Source organism: Vanessa cardui, chromosome 7 (assembly GCF_905220365.1).
Source record: "Vanessa cardui chromosome 7, ilVanCard2.1, whole genome shotgun sequence".
Lineage (NCBI taxonomy): Eukaryota > Metazoa > Arthropoda > Insecta > Lepidoptera > Nymphalidae > Vanessa > Vanessa cardui.
In genome coordinates this window covers 952,480-973,293 of record NC_061129.1, presented here as the reverse complement: position 1 = coordinate 973,293, position 20,814 = coordinate 952,480, and the positions used below count along the sequence as shown (strand labels likewise).

Below are 20,814 nucleotides of genomic sequence, written 5' to 3'. Positions count from 1 at the left end.
ATATTCAAATGAGCGGGAGGAATTGTTTTTTTAGTCTCGTAACCGGACTTGATTTGTCGAGGTATTCCTTATTCAAATTTGTTGAATGGATCGCTCTGAATGGGACTGGGATTATGTTGCCGGCGTTTCGAATCGAGGTTCGACGGGCGGTATGCGTGCGCACGCGCCGACTCTAACGCGCCGACTGTGGCGCCCGAGCCTCTCGGGCTCATTCACTGCTTAGGGCTCCGGGCTTCAGCCCTGGGATGCTAAAAATGCGCTTTTTCAACTTGCTCCGATTGACGATTATGTTACAAACTCGTTTTATACACGAGTTATATCCGGGAAACCGTTACGCAGCCTGAATTGGGGCAACGGTTCAAGCGAAAATATGAATATCGCTATGTAAAATAAAAAATATAATTGTATTCATTGATTGAAACTCTGCGTGTGCTTATAAAGACTAACTTTATTCATCCTGGTTCCGTGAGAACGAGAATTAGGTTCTCAAATAGCCACATAAGATGTTTAAAGTCATATGACTTACACACGGAATGTAGATTCGAGATTGCGTATAGATTTCGCCATTAGGTACAGATAAAGGCTATGATTTTAATTTAACAAGACATGTTTCCGAACTAGCCCTACTCACCCCAGTTAATATAACTTTAAACGAAAAATAAATCTAAGTCAAATGTGCAAAACAAAACCCTGTGCAGAATATGCATATTTTAAATATCCCTACATAGACTAATTATCCTTACCTCAGTAGTAATGTATGACTATAGTTTTTCGACAGTTAACAGTGTGTTTATATCAATATATATTAACGTCCTTGCTGCTGCAAGTGACATATTAATACTAATATTAATACGGCGTGTGAAACGTCACGACTAATTGATACTGACAATATTAATAATGAAATATGTCACAAACTAAATGTAGGTTCGGATTTAGAAGTCTAGAATCCAATCAACAAAGGAGCCTTCTTTATTATTTATTTACTCGACCTCCGTGGTCGAGTGGTGTGTACACCGGTTTTCATGGGTACGCCACTCTGAACTCCCGGGTTCGATTCCCGGCCGAGTCTATGTAGATTACCATTAGTTTTCTATGTTGTCTTGGGTCTGGGTGTTCGTGGTACCGTCGTTACTTCTGATTTTCCATAACACAAGTGCTTCAGCTACTTACATTGGGTACAGAGTAATGTATGTGATGTTGTGTCATATTTATTATTATATTATTTATTACAGTTAACGTAATTGTCCCGGTGTATGGAATAATTCAACTTTTATTCTACACTAGTAATCGCCCACGGCTTCGTTCGCGTTTTAGGGTGTTCGTTGTCACGTGTCATGCAAAAAAAGTAGCCCATGGCCTTTCTTGGAAATCAAGTTTGCTTCATACAAAATTTCATCAAATTCGGTTCAGTGGTTTGGTCGTGAAAGAGAGACAGTCAGACAGAGTTACTTTCACATTTATAATATTAATACAATAGATTAATATTATATTGAAGTCGTTAAAAGTCGATTTTGAAGACCTCATGGTTGTAGCTATCCTAAATAAACAAATATTATATATATTTTGTAATGATTGATGCTTCTGTTGTGTTAAGCAGAACATCAGAGGCCAGTCATCAGCAGTTTCGTCCACTAATTAGGTCACTGTGGATCCACGAGATAGCTGATAGCAGTGATAAGCGCACGGGTGGTCGACGACGCACACCTGACACAGCATCCTTACGCCCATAGCATAGAACATAAATTCGCATGACATAGAACTATGTAAGCAAATATTATGGTCCCCTTGTACGTACCGAGTCTATAATGAGTAGGAACTTCACGGTTGTAATTTCAAAGATAATTTTGAGCTGTCGCAGTAAATCATAGTGTGTTTTAATGCATATAATGCGTTCACAGGGAAAATCTTCCACGAAATATTATTTTGTAATTATTAGAGAAATTGTTTTCATAAATATTAATAGATATTTTACAAATTAAAAGTTTACTTTTCTTTATTTTATGAACACAATATGTCTTAAAGTAATTCGAAAATAATAGTATATTGAGTGTCCCTTTTTCAAGGGATTCCAATGAGAGTATGTGTATCAAACTTGTTTGGTTTATTTTGACTTTACCAGTCCCAGATACCCGTAAACAGTAGTATCCTGGGAAGACTAGTGGTATCCTGTTCGATGATTGGTACGTGAGTTTATTCAACTCGTGTAGATTCAAATGTAGTAGATGTTCAATTTGGTGGTAGGGCTTTTTACTACCCCGCTTGGATAGGTACCATCCACTCATCAATTCCATCACCAAAAAGCAACACTCAGTATTATTATGGCGTTCCAGGTTAAAAGTGCCAGTGCCTACTACAGGCGCATGATCTTATTCTCCAATATTAGCAGCGCACTGGCTAAGTAAGTAATGATTAATATTTCCTACAGCGCTAATGTCTATGAACAATAGAAAAGTGAAGTAACAGCCTGGTAAATTTTCCACTGCTGGGCTAAGGCCACCTCTCCCAAAAGAGTGGGTTTGGAACATATTCCACCGCGATGTTCCAATACGGGTTGGTGGAATGCACATGTGGCTGAATTTCGATGAAATTAGACAGATGCAGGTTTCCTCACGATGTTTCCCTTCACCGCCGAGCACGAGATGAATTATAAACACAAATTAAGCACATATATATATAGGGGTAAAATGAATATTATATAGTGACACTCCAGTATGGGTTTCATCGAATAAGAATATTCGAATCATGAGTAAAATATTTATTTTATATATTCGTAGAAAAGCGTTGACAGACGTCAGGCATGTATTATACACTACATGCATTGCTTGCCCTGTTTATATATTTTGAGTTTATTTCTATCTTAACCCACAATCATCGGTTAAGATGCACGCGTTCTAACGACTGAACCATCTCAGCTCAGAGTAGAACAATAGAAACTACTATATATCAGGTGACTTATTACCTAGTCCATCTTTATATTGCAAAAAAGTACTAAAATGATTGATTTCCAAAAGCATACAATTTCTACTTACCGACCTACATTAATAATTCTTTTATATTTTTTTTTTTCTTCTTTTCTTTTTTATTTTTGGTCACTAAATTCCCATGAGTTAAAATAAAATTAAACATGAGAACTCGTGGTGCATTTGTACCCTCGACCTTGCTTAGGACCACGTGTTAACATATCGATCACATTGTTTTAATTATAATTTGTAATACTAGAAATCTCAGTGTAAAATGTGCTGGGAAGTTACTCACCAAATTATACGTGTCCGACTACTTTTTGCGGACGTAGAGATCACGAATTATATCGAGTAGCAAATCGGAGACTAAATTTGAATCGATGCTTATATTCGAAATTCGAATTAATGGTTACAAGCTCTTAAAAGGCTTCGTTTAATAAATGATTATTGTTCAACGTAAAAAACCATCTCAGGCCTCAATGTTCAAGCTAGTTTCATATCATTTTTTTTAAACTTGGTTAGATGGTTAGACCTTCAAAGCGATCAAATCAAATCAAAATAAACTTTATTCAAGTAGGTTTTACAAGCACTTTTCAATCGTCATTTAATAATTAAGTGAAGCTACCACCGGTTCGGAAAGTAGATTCTACTGAGAAGAACCGGCAAGAAACTCAGTAGTTAGTCTGTTTTAACATTTAAAAAATACAAAGTTATATTAGTTAAATACAATTATTTAAATTGATATATCCTGCTTGGAAGTCAACAGGTACCTAAGCGACAAAGTTCATTTCGCATTTACAATATTAGTAGATAATAGAAAATTAGATAAGTAATATCACAACGCATTATTTTGTATTTAGGTAACGAAATATGTAAAATGAATATTAAATAGTGTCACTCCAATATGGGTTTCATCGAAAAAGAAGATTCGAATCACAAGTAAAATATTTATTTTTTATATTCGTAGAAAAGCATTGACAGACGTCAGGCATGTATTATATACAACATGCATTGTATGACCTGTTTATATGTTTTGAGTATAATTCTTGTAGAAAAATGTATCCTTATTTATTAATCATTACACGGTATAAAACAAAGTCGCTTACCGCTGTATGTCTCTAAGAATGCTTAGATCTTTAAAATTTAGTAAAGGATTTTGAAGATTTCTTTTTAAATAGATAGATAGGTTCATGAGCAAGGTCTGTGTGTATAATAAATGCACAATATAATAAAGAATTATTGAAAAACTATGAACATTCTAAGACATTCTGCAGTATATTTAGTATCAGCATATGCGAAGCTGGGGCGGGTCACTATTAAACATATATGAATACGATCTTATTAAGAATACCAAGCAATAACTGATTTGTTTTCTATGTATCTATGTAATAGGTTGGCGGACGAGCATATGGGCCACCTGATGGTAAGTGGACACCATCACCCATAGACAATGACGCTGTAAGAAATATTAACTATTCCTGACATCGTCAATGTGCCACCAACCCTGGGAACTAAGATGTTATGTCCCTTGTGCCTGTAGTAACACTAGCTTACTCACCCTTCAAACCTGAATACAACAATACTGAGTACTGTTATTTGGCGGTAGAATAACTGATGAGTGGGTGGTACCTACCCAGACGGGCTTGCACAAAGCCCTACCACCAATCAAATATTATATTTGGTTACATCATATGCATTTGATAGGTAAATAAAACCATCCCTGGATATAATTATGATTACATTGCGACGGCAAGCTTCGGATGTCGTGCTCAAAAAACATATGTAATCTACAAAGCATTACTCAAATTAAAATGGACGATAAAAAATGCAAGGTGTGGCGCGAATTCGATATTTTTAATTATACATCTCTAATACGTGTATTACGATTGATAAAAACATTTGCTTTTGAACTTCCCGGTAGGGGCTCTCGGTACATTGTACAGTCAGAGTAAGAAAACCTTCGTCAGTTTTCGAATTCATTCCTTTGAACACTTAGTACCTTTTGAATATAAACATCAAATCATTGCGACGCAATATGTCATTCACGATCGGTAAAGCAGATTATCGCTCACATTGAGCACACGAAAATAGATCTTAAGGTGACGAACCTTTTCTTACCCCGACTGTACGTTCGTAACCGATAGTAAATATTCAATTATGTTCTATTTTTAAATTCTTGAATAAGTCTATTAGTTTCTCTATCAGCTGGAAGATGTTTCATTCAAAAATATACTAATAGTAAAAGCCTGTAAATTTCCCACTGCTGAACTAAGGGTTCTTCTCCCTTTGAGAAGGTTATACACATTCCACCACGCTGCTCCAATGGAGGTCATTAATTGTGGTGGTAGCTTCACTTAATTGTTAAAAGCCGATTCAAAATTGCTTGTAAAAGCCTACTTGAATAAAGTTGATTTTGATTTTGTTAGTAGATTGACACGTGACCGAATTTCGTTGAAATTAGACACATGCAGGTTTCCTCTCGATGTTGATACGAGGTATGAACTCGAGATGAATTATAACACAATTTAAGCATATGAAAATTCAGTGGTGTTTGCCTGTACTTGAAACTCGTAATCATCGGTTATAATGTATTATAGTACGACACAAATTAGATGTAGCATCGGAAAATGAAATGAAATGAAAATAAAACCGATTACTGCCGATTTACACAACCAATAGAAATAGCTCCCTATCGAGCTATTCGACGCTATTCGTCGCTATAGATTCCCGCGTCAGTTCAACCCAAGAAAACAAGTGCATGAAAATCGACGTGTCAAATTGACGAATATATTAGTTCATACGATATTACAAGTTATTACGTTTGTGTAAAGATCATATTCACATGAGAAATAAATATTGATAATTTGCGATAGCGGTTTTACGAATTTTGCCGATGCTACATCTAAGTTGTGTACTATACGTTCTAACCAAACGTATCGTTAAAACAAAATCCATACACGGATGCTGTGTTTCGGGTTACGTCACTGCAACATCGTAACACGATAAGCCGTGAGATGACATCTCAAGGTAGTTATTTTTGGTGCTCCACAATGAGATGGCTTGTCGAAACTTCATAATGAATATTCTCTCAGTTCTAAGTAGAACCGGTTTGTAAACTTAATGTAAGGAGATAACATTTGTAACATACATAAATTGTTATATACTATGTTTGTTCTGTTGAAAGTGTAGGTGATCATATGGAAGGTATATATATTTTTAATTGACTTCAATAATACTAACATATCTTTATTAATGCCTAGTAAATTTCTATGTCTGTCTGTCTGTCGCTCTTTTACTACTAAATAGCTGAAATTAATTTGATGACATTTCTTATGAAGCAAACTTAAACTCCAAGGAAGGATATAGGCTACTTTTTTGCCTGACTAATGACAACCAACACCCTAAAATACGAGCGAAACCGCGGGCGACAAATAGTACTAAAATATATTATATATTATGATATAGTTTTTTTTGTTTCTAAACCAATTTTGTTTTTTTTGCGTTAGGATTACATTCGGAAATATTATTTAATATTGTACATATATCTATGCGGTTTTATTTGAAGAATAAATTCATTCATTTATTGTAATCGGTTTTTGTTTTCTTATATGAATATTATATGACAAAAATCCACGTTTAGTGATGTTTGAAAACGATTTGTTGTATATCAAATGTAAAGATAACTATCACAATCGTAATCTCTACAACATATTACTTTGTTAACGTGGAATCAAATTTCAAGATTACACATGTTTTATTCATTTATTTCTATGTCAAATGAGTGGGATGGTAAGTGGTCACCACAGTCCATAATACTGGTGCTGGAAGAAATATTATACATTTATCATTTTGGTGTTAAGCAGTACGCAAGGAAAGTAAGATGTTATCCCTTTGGACTAATTATACACTGGCTCACTCACGCTTAAGACTTGCTCAAAGTCCTACTACTATTTTTTAAATTTTATATAAGTATAAGTCTTCAGGGCTTAGCCTCCTCTCCTTGGGCCCTCCCAACTACAATACACTACACACTCTTGACTTCACGCTACAATACACACTAGAAAATTATAGTTTATATATCCTCTCTTTTTTTTCCTCGCGGTTTTAAAAATACACAAAACTATATAAATATGAATTAAAAATACATAATTAACGATTAAAGAAGAAACAAAGGATTCATTTACTTCGATTTTATCCCACTCACCTGCGTAAATAATTTATATCTAACATATCAAATTGGCAGTTAAATAAACATTAAGTATCTCGTTGAAATACATAGATATCTATTTTTGGTAACTTATGTCACACTAAACTTGCGAGATGATGATCGTTAAATATAATTACACGTCGTTAGATGTAACTGCGATTTATGGATCTGTTACTTTAATATAATATACTTGTAACTTTGTAACAGCAGTTACATGTTTAACAGAGATAGGTTATTCGTTTGTTAAACTGCTGAGAACTTTGGCAATGTTTCATTTGATTGCCAACGTTCATTTTCATTTGAGCCGAGATAGCCCGGTGGTTGGAACGCGTACATCTTAACCGATGATTGCGGGTTCAAACCCAGGCAAGCACCACTGAATATTCATGTGCTGAACAGCTGCGCATGAAGGAAAACATAGTGGGAAAACCTGCATGTGTATAATTTCAATGAAATTGTGAATCCACCAACCTGCATTGGCGGAACTAGGTAGAATATGCTCCTAACCTTTTCCTGGAATTGAGTGGAGGCCTTAGCCAAGCAGTAAGGTTTTTCCAGAAATAGTTGGGTACATACTATTAACATTAGGCACAGGTTTAAACTTGTAAGTTCAATTACAAGATAACCTAGAGAGACTCTTTTATGGCAAAATAAATACGTTCAAGAAAAAAATCTTATATAAAATAAAATAAAAATGGAAATCGTATTATCGATGAAAACTTTTAGTTTAACACGTATTTTCATTATGTCATTTCAACAGCTTCTTTAATGATGATTTTTCAATAAAAAAAAGGATTTAATCCAAAATTGTAAGACAGTATCTATTTGTAAAAAAAAACGTTAATAATATATACTCTGTTGCAACATTGATCCAGATATCTGTGTTTTAAGTTAGATAAATACCAGGTAGGAAACACATTATATAATTACTCCAGTCAGCCTAGTCATCTGTTTCATGGTGGCAGGTAGATATTCTATAAAAAACAAACACTATCTTAAACGTAAAACTCGATCATGAAGTCAGGAATTTGAAAATGTGCAAGCTCCCGTGCCTGGAAAAGCACGTAAAGCCATTGTTCCGTCTCTGGTCTTATTAGACTGACACAATTTGTCAGGATATCAATCAGCATTATTCCGTATTTTAGTTGAAAATTAAAGAAAGAAGTTGACATGAAAAACTTTAAACAAATAAATTGTAGAAATTAATGTTTTATAAAAATAAATTTTGAATCCAAATTCAACAGAAGACTACTGCAGACTACTCAGCTTGATGTAGTGGATGACACATCAACATTAATTTTCAAAGTCTGCCATATGGCAGAAGCTATAACTTGCTTATAAAAAAAGATAAAGTACGGCTTAAAAAATCTCACACTGCCTCAAAGCTAGTTGTGTTACATATATGGCACATTGAATCTTCATATATACACTTCAGACACAGATATCCTCATTATATCCAAATACAAAAGTATGAAAAATATTCAGATTTTAATCCACGTTATAAATTACAATGTAACTGGGACGTTATTAAAATGTAAACATGTATCAAAATTGCGTATTGCAGTATTTATAATCGAGTATCAAGTTTGATTTACAGAATAACTCTGTACGGTACACATGTGAACCAATGCTAGTGGAGCGCTGTAATTACTGTTCTTATTACCTACAACGTCCAAGTACGTGAAGGCCGCACATGATCTCATAACATAAAGAATTTACTGTAATGATTGATGCAATGAGAACAATGAATCGATTTTATTTACAATTTAAACTTATTCAATATTATTAATGATATTAATTGAGTGTGGATTCATTCATAAGAAAAACTAACTATTATATAATATTATACATTTTCTTGGACAAAAGCCTTATCACTTATGGTTTGTCCTATAGTTTGGGCATATAAGATCTTTATTAATGTTATTTATTCAATTTTACAGGCTGATACTATTTTTTTTAATATTGTTTGAATATTAGATGGTTTTTAAAAGCGAAGGTAAGAATTATATCGAAATCGAAAACATTACGCAAAGCAGAAAAATCGCCTGTAGAAATTTGTTTTTGTTCACAAAAACACTAATCCAAAAACTGGCGTAGATTCTAACACAGACAATTAGATTAGATTATTTCAATTGCAACATCACGTAAGAATCAGGAGGCGGCGTGAGTCAGGATTTACGAGCTCAAACCAGATTACTGCCCTGAAGACGAAGAGTATGAAGAACACTTAACTTAAACGTTTTATAAATGCCTCTAAGCGTGCTCCGAGCAAGCAGGGAGTATGCAAAAAGGTAAAATACGACTTAGTTTAATTTCAACCACCTAGTAGGAAGTTGGCTGGCGTTGGTTGGCTGTCATGAGATCCATGTATCTTTTTTACATTATTTACTCAACATTGTTACAATCGTAGCTGGATTTTATCACACGATAACCTCTATTCTTGGGTTGTTTGGTAGAATTTCCTGTTTTAGTATTATGACCAACATTTGTACAAATCTTTTCTTGGTCTTTGGCTTTACTGTTGTTTTCAATAAAGTATTTTTGTATTTTATTTTATATTGGTTTATTTTGAATACAATAATACAAAACATTTAGAGTTGATGTAGTCTTCCAGGGTATGATTGTATGTAGGTAAAAAATCTTTGATGATATTTATCATAAAAGTAGGCGGACGAGCAATTGGGCCACCTGATGGTAAGTGGTCACCAACGCTTATAGACATTGGCGTAGTGAGAAATATTAAACAATTCATAAATCGCTAAGATGTTGTGTCCAATAATACACATTCAATGTTATTTTGATATTCTAACTGCAAGGTACATAATATATCTGCTGTTATAAAATGTAATCTTATGTATGTACAAATCTATAGAAACTTAATGTTTAAATACATTATTTAAACCAGGTTAAGCAAAGTTGTCTGAACGCATCTAAGCTTCTTTGTAACTCGTTCTTGCTCCAAATAACAATCATGTCGGTAGCGCGCAGCCTTAGCGACACGAAAAGTAGATGTGGTATAGGTAAATGTACTACTGTTTTTATCATCATCACATAGTATAAAACAAAGTCGCTTACCGCTGTCTGTCCCTGTGAATGGTAATTTCTTTAAAATTAGCCAACTAATTTTGATGCGGTTTTTTTAGTAGATAGAGTGATCCAAGGTGAAGGTTTTTTGTATATAATACATGGTATGATATGTTACAGAAATACTGATTATTTTAGCGTTTTCTAATGTGATGTCGTAAATAAACACATTTTTTGCGTTTACACTGCAAATGCTGGCTGAACCCAACGAGATAGATCTAAACAATGTACTATAGTATTGTACCCCTTAATAAAAGCTACAAAAAAGCAGGAGGCTCATCTGATGGGAAGTGATCACCACCGCCTATGGATATCTGTAACACCGAGGGACTTGCAAGTGCTTTGTCGGCCTTTAAGGAGTACACTCTCTTTTTGAAGGTTCCCAAGTCGCATCTGTTCACAAAAACCGTCAGCGAAAACTGGCTCTACAGAATGGTTTTGCAAGGCAGAAAATGTCTTTAAAAAACCTCGTCTCCAAAGGGTTGCGACAAGCCGTGGGAAATCAGCAGGGTGTAAGTTTATTTTGTTACAAATTAAATGGTCACTAAACATAAACAAAAGAGACCTCACAGTCGAGGCAGTGATAGCATTATAAATACGGTATTACCATTTCACATCCGTTGAGCTGTAGCACTTATTCTGTGGTTCACATATTAATGCGGCATTAACTACAGCTCGACTTAGCTTTACAAGCAGATTGATACACGTAACAATGGTGAACTTTAGTCAGAACATTTCACAGATAATTTAGCTTCAAGACTTAGCCTGTAATGTCTAAGCAAGCTTACAGATAATCTGTACTTAATATATCTGATGGGAGTATATACTGATGAAATTCGTTAATATTACAATCACTAAATAATACGTGATATAGATATGATACTTTTTGATGTACCAGGGACTTATCGTTCTGTGACCAAACAGAAAAACGTAGTATTATTCTGTTCCAGCTTGAAGGTTTAGGGAAGCAGTGACGAGCAAGTAAGACATAATGTCTCAATTACCTAAATTATTGGCGAAATTTTAAAACATTTTTAGACCGTTCTCCAACGTTTATTTTTTTACTTCTTTGACGTTGCTCCTCTGTGCTACAGGGGATTTTATACAATTACATAATTTCATCCGAATGATACATGATAAACAATATGCCCGCAAGTATTTATGTTTGAAATATTGATTTTAATTTTTAATGAAAGCTTAATATTACATGTATTAAGCTCTGTTAGAGTGAGACGGGTGTTACAAATTGCAACAAAGTATTAATTGTACTTAATATTGATTTAATATTGCATTTGTTTAAAATAACACGAACCGCTTTAAAAAAGTTAGTTAGGATAGTTTTTAATTAATTTAGCAATCGATATACTGCATGAATGTATTCCACCACACTGTTCCAATGCATCTTGGAATACACATTTTGCAGAATTTCTATGACATTAGACACATGCAGGTTTGCTCACGATGTTTCCGTTCAACGCCGAGCATGAGATGAATTTATAAACACAAATAAAGCTCATGAATTATCCGTGGTACTTGCCTGGGTTTGAACCCGCAATCATCGGTAAAGATGCACAAGTTCTAACCACTGGGCCATCTCGGCTCCCTTGTGATACATACAGCGTGCATATAACAACGTCATAAATAGTTGCAGACTGAACGACGCCTGCGCACGCCGACTGCGGTAAATATAGCAAGGCGTGCGCACGCGACGTCTCAATTGCACTTCGATGTAATTATTTACACTACCAACTTTTAAAAATCGGTTGTTTATGTAGCTATTCAAAAAATATGATGTTCATGACGGTTTTGTCCCAACGAAGCCAACGGCCAATCTCAATGGTGACCAAATCTAATCAGGACATAATATTATGTGAATTGCACAAATATGTGCGCCAACACAGATGTACTTTCACTAACTAATAATTTAAATAACGTGCACAAGGGTTCATGTTTTGGTATCCAAGGTAGTTAGGACATTGTTGATATGATATGATTAATGTTTATATACTAGTAGTGGGTAGTGGTGACCAGTAACCATCAGGTACTCCATTTGTTAGGCTACTTATTTGACAAAATATCACATATCATAGTTACACATATGCTTGTGCTAATATTACTAAAATAATGTTGGACGATAACGTGAAAATATTTATTACTGAAACGCAACCAAAGTGTTGCAATAATTATAATTAATTAACCTCTGGAAATACTTCGTATATTTACGTGGTACCTATATCATCAAAGGCGATCTGCGCGGGCGCAGCTGGGATACTCGTAGTTTTGTTAAGAGTACGTTGATCTCCAAATTACAAATCAGTTTTATAAATATATTAAATTTTAATTTCAATAATTCTAATATACTTAATATTAATACAACTAAACCCGATGAAGAAAACTGGCCGGAAAGTTTCGAAACTGTTAAATTACTATTTATTAACAATTATGTATGCAACTTATACAATTATACATACATACTAAATCGGAGTGAGCAAAGTTAGATCTGTATGATACTTGGGTTTAGCCGGTGTCTTAATTTTTAAAATCGTTATTTTTATAAAGCAGACGATACATACATTGTGAATTGCCATATAATTATATTTAATGCATAAGCTTAACCATATTAAACACATACGACCCAATAAATGGATTTTTATGAAATTTGGTATGAAGCAAACTTGAACTCCTAGGTAGGATATAAAGGTATCTTGACACAGGTGAAATTATAATTCTCATTTTTGATTCGCCGTATAGTGTATCGGACGGTTCTTACCACATCCTTCAGAAAACATAAATGTACGTATTTCCACACTAAGTGCACTCGAAAATATGTTTATGAAACCGCAGCGACTCTTTGAAGTGATCGCACCGAACGCACGTGTTCAATCGCTCGATTGAAAATACACAGCGTTCGATAATACTTTCGTACAGACTAACTATACTATATTAAATACTAGCGACCTGCCCGGCTTCGCACGGGTGCAACACTGATACTAAATATACTACAGATTTTTTTTATTTACGACATCACATTACAAACTTCTAAAGTTATCAGTGTTTCTTTACTATATTGTCCATGTATATATATATTATATAGTGATTCGAGTATTCCTAGTACATATGCCTTCCTCTCGAATCACTATATCAAATAAAAAACCGATTTAAGCATACATAGGGATATATGGACAGAGAAAGCGACTTTGTTTTACTATGTTTTAATATAAATAATTTATAAAAAATTCCGACTTCAAAACTAGAAACAGCTAATGCTAATGAAATAAAGATATTTTCTATGCTACTTCATTTTAATGAAACTTACACTGTTCGTATGTTAAAGTGTAACTAAGTTAGATAAAAAACGATTAACTCAATACGACTTTTAGTTATCGAGAAATTCGTGGACAAACGTGGCTTACGAAATTAAGCATTTGTGCTTGGAAACCTGAATGGATCATCATAGGTACTTAAATATAATTAAATTCAACAATGTTAAACATACTCTTCCTTTTTTAAAAGTCAGATAAAACAAAAAGTACTGTTTGGTTGTAAATTTTAATTTAATTCGATTTTCGAATCGAGTCCTCCTATAGGATAAATTTATACGTCAATTGACCAATCACCACGCTCTAGAGTTTATTTACATAAACTATATACTACCGAACCGGGCACAAGGGACTATATAAAATAGAATTAGGGAAACATACATAAATTGTAAACTTAAATAAATATATTCAACGAGTTACTCATAGGTTTTTCCGACTGGCAAAGTTAAAATGATCGGCATTTCTCTATTACAATAAGTATTTATAATATTCAATATGGTACAAAATGGTCCCTTGGTACAAATTATTTATTTAAGTATAACTTAAAATTATTTATTTAAGTGTAACATTTTTAAAGATATACATTATCGAAAATATAAGTCAGAAAAGCATGGAGGAATATGTTCTAAACCATCTTTTCAAAGGTAAAGGAGGCCTAAGCCCAACAATGGGTAATTTACAGGCTGTTGTTGTTGTTGCAGAGCGTCAGCATCAACCTTTTCGCCTAAGTAGTGCTTAGACAAAGCGAGACGCATAGGGAATGCGTCTATCACCCTACCAATACTTACCAGTGTATACAATTGAAGATGAGAGATTCTGTCCTTTCACACTTGAACCCGAGTGTCGCTTAAATGCTAAGTGTTTTTGTTATATCATAAACAACCACCGAAAAGAATTTTAGACAGAGTTCTTGCATAGAATGATTATGATTTTAAAACGAGATAATTTAGAGGATCTATTTCTGTTTAACTTGACGTAAGTTAAACAGTTGATATTTCATAACAAAATGAATGTTTGTATTTGCTGCATGTGTGGTAAGAACATTTATTTAATTATTTTTTGTCGTCTTCTTCTTTGTCGTGTTGTCGTGATACGTGACGTCAGTTACCGGAGACATACGAGTCTTTTTGGATAATATATAAAAGTCATCAAAAGTAGTCATAAAATCTAAGTAGAGAACAAGTGTATTACTATGTATAATTTTAATATGTATTTTTTACGCCTATACAAAATTAAAGAGCAATTTCTTCCACTGAAAATATTGCTCATTATTATAGTACTTTGTTTTATTCATGTTTTTCCTCACTTCTTATCGTTGTATAATGCATGTTATACATCAAATTAAAAATTATAAATAATAAATTTAAATTAATATTTAAAAAGTATGTGATGATTTTTTATGTATATTACCTGTATTTTGATATAAGAATCTTGACCTGTAATAGTTGTCTGTCACTTATATATACACATGGCGATCCATCAATTGTAAGTTTTTAATGTAATAACGATAATCAGCGTACTCACCGAAGCATCCCGAGCTCTGCAGCGCGTAGTGCTCGGACAGGCATGTGTGGCAGTGCGGGGGCGCAGCGCCAGGGGCGCACTCGCAGTGTCCTGTCGCCGCTGAGCACGCACGCGTTAACGCCGCTGTGCCACAAGCGCATGGAGGACAGCCTTCCTCCACACCTGTACAGACATAAGTCACTATAATAATAACTTAACTTGGTAGTAGGGCTTTGTGCAAGTCCGTCTGGGTAGGTAACCACTCAATAAGATCACCTGGTTTGTGATTGAGCCAGTGTAAATACATGGACATTACATCCTAGTTCCCAAGATTTGGGCGCAATTGCAATAAAAGGAATAGTTAACGTTGCTTACAGCGCCATTGTTTAGGGGCGGTGGTGACCACTTACCATGAGGTGGCCCATATGCTCGTCACAAAAAAAAACCTTGAAAAGAAACAACTCGAATTACGAGGTTTCTATTTATTTAGTAATCTCTCGGTCACGTTCTTAAACATGACTTCTTTACAATATCAAGTTATCAGAGATATAAGTCATAACTGACCTCCATGTCCCTCCGCACATATGTCACAGGCGTGCCCGGTCCACCCGGGCGCACAAGTACACTGGCCTGTGCGTGGATCACACGCACGGGATAAGGCGCCACTTCCACAAGCACAAGGCACGCAGGAACTATTCTCACCCCCGCCTGCCCAGTAACCTTCCTATATAGACACATCTTATTTAGGGCACATTCCAGAAGATCATTCCAATTTTGAAAAATGTGTAAATTTTTGAAGTAACTTGCCTGACACTGGTCGCATCGTTCACCCTCGCTGTGTGGGGGACACACTAGACAGCGGCCGGTACTTGCATGGCACGGGCCTCCACCGCATTCACATGGTACGCACGAACCGCCCAGAGTACTTGGCGAGCCCCAGTAGCCGGAATCGCAGCTGACAAGCAATAAACAACTCTTAGAATTATGAAGACATTCAACTGAATTGCTAAACTTAGCAAGCACTCCATCTAGTTTCGCATGAGAAAGAAATGTGTGAAGAATATTTTATAATCTTTCAGTCATTATCCAGACACAATGCGAAAAGTCTATAATGCGTTCCAAGGTATGGGATAGTAACACTGACTACTCTTTTACTTGGGGTTTCTACTCAGAATAAATGTATACAACTACATTAGTATTGTAAATGTGGAAGTAACTTTGTCTGACTGTCAGTCTGTCGCTCTTACACGACCAAACCAATGAACCGAATTTCATTAAATTTAGTGTGAGGCTAACTTAAACTCCAAGAAAGGACATATATATGGCCGAGGGCAACTAGTAATCTAAATATTTAAAGCTAACATACAAGTCTCCAGATTTTTCCAATCAGTATTTATGATATAAGCCATTAGACAAGGGTAAGATTTATGTAGGACTCGTATTCTCACTCACAGTTCGCAGTGGTCTCCAGAATATCCGTCTGGGCATTGCGTGCAAACGAATTCATCTCCTTCCGCTGATGCGAGCGCGCAGTTCGGGCTGAAGTTGTTTGAGGCCTCGTACAGCGGACAAGCACAAGGCTTACACGCACCCTGACATAGAATAATACACTTAATTAAAAATTACACCTATTATTATCTGTATAAATCTAGTGTAAAGCTACTACTGGTTTGGGATGTAAATTCCAAGACGGATTACTGTCAAAAATTGCAGTAGTTATTCTCAAATCATCTACGACTAACTTAGTTAAGTTATATGTATGTATGTAAATTACTACTACCTTCAAGGTTTGATATTATTTCTATACATAAGCATATTTTTGACATACAATTAATTTCATCCCAGAAAAAAAAATATAAATTACATATGTTCCATATTTTACGGATACCATGCATTTTAATTACCTGTACAGGATTTCCGTAATGTCCAGGAAGACATCTCTCACAGTGTGGCCCCGTTGTATTGTGCTGACACGGCCCACACGGACCGTCCACTGGCAAACCGATATCAATGTTTAATTACAAAACTTAACACACACACACACACTCATAATACAATGTGGTCTCAAATCTGATACGAAAGATTTCAAGTGCAATATGGCTTTACAATCTTTCCTATGCGTTGAAGTTTACACTCTTTCCACCTCTAGACTTTGAGCCGTTGCTGTGAATTTTTTTGTCACAATAACCTCGAATATTAAACATTGGACACAATAACGTTATACGTCATACATTTTATATTATTTTATTGTAAATGAAGGGAAAATTCAAAGGTACATACAGATTCACAAAAATCAAATCAAATTAAACTTTATTCAAGCAGGCTTTTACAAGCACTTTTGAATCGTCATTTTACAATTAAGTGAAGCTACCACCGGTTCGGATAGTAGATTCTACCGGGAAGAACCGGCAATAAACTCAGTAGTTACTTTTTTTTAACACTTAAAAAATATAAAGTAATGTTAGTTAAATACAATTATTCAAATTAATATATCCTGCTTGGAAGTCAACAGGTATCACTCTACGCTTTTTTATCATCTATAAAATCTTGTATCAAATAATATGCTTTTTCTACCAATGTATTTTTATGATGAGTTGGATATTGTTTTTGATCTACGCTAGACTTCAATTTTAACCACATCTGACATGCACCTGTCACTTCAATACTTTGCAAGTGAAAGGTTAATTTTCAATACTAATTATTATATGCACTCCGTCATACGGTCGCCCATCCATATCTTAGTAATATAATAATGATTAATGGCTTATATATTATCTCAACGATTATATTAATTGTGTGAAAGACGATATGGTTAGAAAGAATGTTACTTGTGAAATGACGTCCGACAGAGAGGTATAGAAGGACATGACATGCTGCACCAACCCCAATATATAGAATTGGGATAAGTGCAGGAGGATGATGATGATGATGATGATATTAATTGTATTGTAGTTAAATTGTTTATATAATATTTTTAATTTTATTTTATTTATTTAATATTTTTAGAGTTTATTTCGCCGGTTCTTCTCAGGTCAGGGTATTTTCTTTTCCGAACCGGTGGTACTGTTTCAATTGGCCATCAGTAAGAAAGTTTAATACTTCTATATTGAACAAAGCAATTTGAGTTTGAGTTTGTAACGTTTTTGCTTTTAAAATTTGCTATAGATTTTATTATAAATAGTACCGGAGTCACAGCCCGCGTGCATGTTGCAGGCGCAGGGCACGCACTCGAAGGCGGGCGCGGAGCCCCGGGCGCGCGCCAGGCGGACGTGCGTCGGCGCGCACCGCGTGCACTGTGCGCCCTGGTAGCCGAGCGGGCACGAGCATATTTCGCGCGCACCAGCTGTGGCGCCTTTGATATCAACTCTTTCTAGACGAACCTAAGAAACACCAACATACTTTTATTTAACGCAATAACTTAATCTTGATTGAACTAAATATACCTATTTTTTTATTTATATTGACATGATGAGTAAGTACGCACAATTATAACACACACGTACGCAATAGTTGTATGAATGAGTAAACACTATTCGGAAGAATTTAGCGTTTGACTAAAATGACACTAAGCTATATTATTATACTTGTGACTAATTTTTGTCTTCTGATTTTTTCGCGTCAGTCACTTTACGATCCACAATGCCCATTTGCCAAAGTGGTAAAAATCCGATGCCGTGGCAAAAAAATATGTCTTTAAAATCATGGGCAACTTACTTCATCTTGATCGAAGTGAAAATGCGCTCGTATCATGATAGCCTTGAGATCGCTGAGAACGTCCAGAAATTGGTTACGAGACACATATTCTGATCCCGAATACCATCCGCCTTCCACCAGTGGTGCCTTCAATTCGATTAACCCTGGTGTCTCATAGCTTGTGTTACCGTATGAGATTTTGGTACCATCTGAAAAAATAATTTGAATAGGTACTAGAAAACAAAACAAACGCTTTTTAATTCTACCACATTGAAACAAAGTTCTCCGATATCTTCTAGTCGACCTTAAAGGAGTGATAAAATCTGCCTCATGTGTCTATTGTCCAGGTCCCATTGGAGTAAAATTGTGAACTAAACCCTCATCACATCCTCTTCTCATAAGGTGAAGAAGAATTACCCCAACAGTGGGATAATTATAGTTCAATACTTTAAGAATGCAGGTACAAAGTATAAATAACTAGTAGTAGCCCGTGGCTTCGAGTTTTAGGGTGTTGTTTTTCATGACTCAGACAAAAAAGTAGCCTATGTCATTTCTTGGAGTTCAAGTTTGCTTAATACCAAATTTCATCAAAATCGGTTCAGCGGTTTGGTCGTGAAGGAGCAACAGACAGACACAGTTACTTTTACATTTATAATGTTAATATAGCTTGTGTGCCATAGTACCGTTAGCAAGCAGCACGTAGTCGGGCGCGCGCGTGGCGCTGCCGCCTGAGTCCCCTCGCGCGACGCCCCACACCACCGCAGCGTGCAGGGCTCCGCCGTACGCCGCCGTTTGCTCGCCACTCAGTAATGTTGACACGAAGTAGTAAGATTCCCAGCCTTCAACCTGCAAGTCGTATCCATAATCTTGCCTTATTAAAGATTATCAATTCGACTATATAATGATATAAATAAAATTATGATAATTTTGATACTTTATTGTACTTATTGCGAGCTATACGATTCGTCTTATCACGATCTTATGTATAAATTTTACATTTACTAATAATACTAATAATTGGTATTTATATGATACACATGCATACTCTTTTTCGTTTTAACGCAAATCATAAGAAATATGTTTTATATGCAAACCTCGTAGCTTATCAGGAAAGGTCTTCCCAGGTCGTCGACAGAAGGAATAACAGTCTCAGATGTATCATTATCGCTGATCAGCCACGCCTCGCCCAGCGGCAACACCATCTGCCCTCAAAAATTATATTAAACATAAGATTATTTACTCTTTCAAAGTCACTATTAATAGTAGTTACATTGCTTAAACCACTCATGCATCATTTTTATAATCATTTAAACATTCATGATGTGTTATTAAATGCCAAGAGACTAAAATTTCTTGCCTTTCTTTCAAACTGTGACTTCCTCACTCACAAATGATGTTGGAAATCATTGACCGCAGTCAAAATTGTTATTTTCAAGTAAAAAAGCTACTAGGCGATCACAGTTTTTAGTTGTCTTGGCGCAGGATCACGAGTTTTTCGTATATTTTGAGGCATGTTTTTTTATGATATTGGTTGGTGGACGAGAATATGGACCACCTGATGGTAAGTGGTTACCACCGCCATTGACAATGGCGCTGTAACAAACATTAACTATTCCTTTCGTCGCCACTGCGCCACCAACCCTGGGAACTAAGATGTTATGTTCCTTGTGCCTGTAGTTACACTAGCTCACTCACCTATCAAACCGGAGCACAACAATACCCATATGTGATACCTACCCAGATGGGCTTGCACAAAGCCCAACCCCCAAATAGAGTAGCATGTAGTATTTTTATGTTATATATTCCAAGTAAACAACACACACTTACATCCTTTCCTTCGCTGGGATCAGCGGTGCAGTGCGAAGCAACATGGGAACAGTAGCAAGGCGAGCATCCAGCGGCAAGCGATGCACTCAATCCAAAATGCCCCGCTGCACAAGTGTCGCAACGCTCCCCTATCACATTTGCCTGTAACACACCAATTTCTTCGTCAAAATTGGCCTTTCACGCAATTATTTCAAGAAAATATTTGGAACTGGCTATCATT

General features: G+C 35.5%; 1 protein-coding gene across 1 annotated transcript in view; it reads right to left on the bottom strand.

Moving 5' to 3' along the window:
- Nucleotides 1-20,814, bottom strand: part of LOC124530910 (laminin subunit alpha-1) — a 194,244-nt gene that overhangs the window by 86,778 nt on the left and 86,652 nt on the right. The window contains exons 9-18 of the mRNA XM_047105277.1: nucleotides 20,595-20,735; nucleotides 19,862-19,969; nucleotides 19,451-19,613; nucleotides 18,789-18,976; nucleotides 18,259-18,454; nucleotides 16,979-17,067; nucleotides 16,527-16,666; nucleotides 15,882-16,029; nucleotides 15,639-15,798; nucleotides 15,096-15,257 (exon numbers count right to left, since the gene is read on the bottom strand). Of these exons, the coding sequence (XP_046961233.1) occupies nucleotides 15,096-15,257; nucleotides 15,639-15,798; nucleotides 15,882-16,029; nucleotides 16,527-16,666; nucleotides 16,979-17,067; nucleotides 18,259-18,454; nucleotides 18,789-18,976; nucleotides 19,451-19,613; nucleotides 19,862-19,969; nucleotides 20,595-20,735 (1,495 nt within the window). The remainder of the gene's footprint in view (nucleotides 1-15,095; nucleotides 15,258-15,638; nucleotides 15,799-15,881; nucleotides 16,030-16,526; nucleotides 16,667-16,978; nucleotides 17,068-18,258; nucleotides 18,455-18,788; nucleotides 18,977-19,450; nucleotides 19,614-19,861; nucleotides 19,970-20,594; nucleotides 20,736-20,814) is intronic.